The sequence below is a fragment of the Echinops telfairi genome, unplaced genomic scaffold (assembly GCF_000313985.2).
Source record: "Echinops telfairi isolate 266 unplaced genomic scaffold, ASM31398v2 ScPeMD7_7410;HRSCAF=8448, whole genome shotgun sequence".
Classification (NCBI taxonomy): Eukaryota; Metazoa; Chordata; class Mammalia; order Afrosoricida; family Tenrecidae; genus Echinops; species Echinops telfairi.
The window spans coordinates 27,057,596-27,058,511 of NW_022111310.1; the positions used below are offsets into that span (position 1 = coordinate 27,057,596).

Consider the following 916-nt stretch of genomic DNA (forward strand, 5'->3'; position numbering starts at 1 on the left):
TGAAACAACAGTTTGGAACATAATTTAAAATCACTTGTTTTCCACCCTGTCTCTTTGCCTTTATGTCCTAAAGACCCTAGCACACAGGAAAACGACCAGGTTTTCACTTTTCAAAAGCAGGACAGTAGTGAGTTTAGTTTCATGATTGAATAGTAACAGTGTCTGTGCTCTGCACTCTCTCTGGCGCACTCTACGGTCCTGGAGCTACGAAGCTCAACAAACCAGCCAGTTAGAGCAGCCCAGCGTGCAGTTCACAATTTTGGATACAATCGAATTTATTCTGGATGATGCTCAATTCCACACAGGCTTCAGGGAAGAAACATCCATAATAAAATTCAAAAATGTTACGTATCAACCGCTAACGTGTGATTGTGCTCTGGTGGCTATACCATTCACATCTAGAAAGGACAAAGACAGAGGATGTCAGGTGCGGAAACCCATTTGCTTCTGATGCCCCAGAAATTCACAAGCATCATCTTCGAGCTTTCCACGCTGTTCTGGAATAAGGAGTAGTCCTTTTTTTATCTGATGGCTTAAAGTAGGAATAAACAGGTGCTGCGGGATATTCAGCATCAGGGTTTTCGGCCATCATTTTCAGCTTTGCTTCAATGGCTTTGATTTTTGCGGTGACACTGGAAAAAGGATAGGAAAGGGTCAGAGTGGGCCTGGGTACATTCAGAAAATGTCTTGCTGGTGTCTCATATGCATGTCTCCAGAGAAGCAATGAAATACCCAAGAGTGAGTGTCCAACAAACACTTTATGTAAGAGCAGAAGAAGACAGCTAGTGCTCTCAGTTCACAGAAGGGATCACATCTGAACCAACCACAAAGTCTGCACTCAGCCCGGGCACTGTAAGGAGAAGTTCACATGTGTTACACTTAGTCCTCAGGCTCAGAAACAGCTTATCACCTTAGT

At 43.7% G+C, this 916-nt stretch overlaps 1 protein-coding gene across 1 annotated transcript in view; it reads right to left on the reverse strand.

Moving 5' to 3' along the window:
• Window positions 1-254: 254 nt before the first annotated feature.
• Window positions 255-916, reverse strand: part of RBM18 (RNA binding motif protein 18) — a 23,797-nt gene continuing 23,135 nt past the window's right edge. The window contains exon 6 of the mRNA XM_004712566.2: window positions 255-632. Within this exon, the coding sequence (XP_004712623.1) occupies window positions 473-632 (160 nt within the window). The 3' untranslated portion in view covers window positions 255-472. The remainder of the gene's footprint in view (window positions 633-916) is intronic.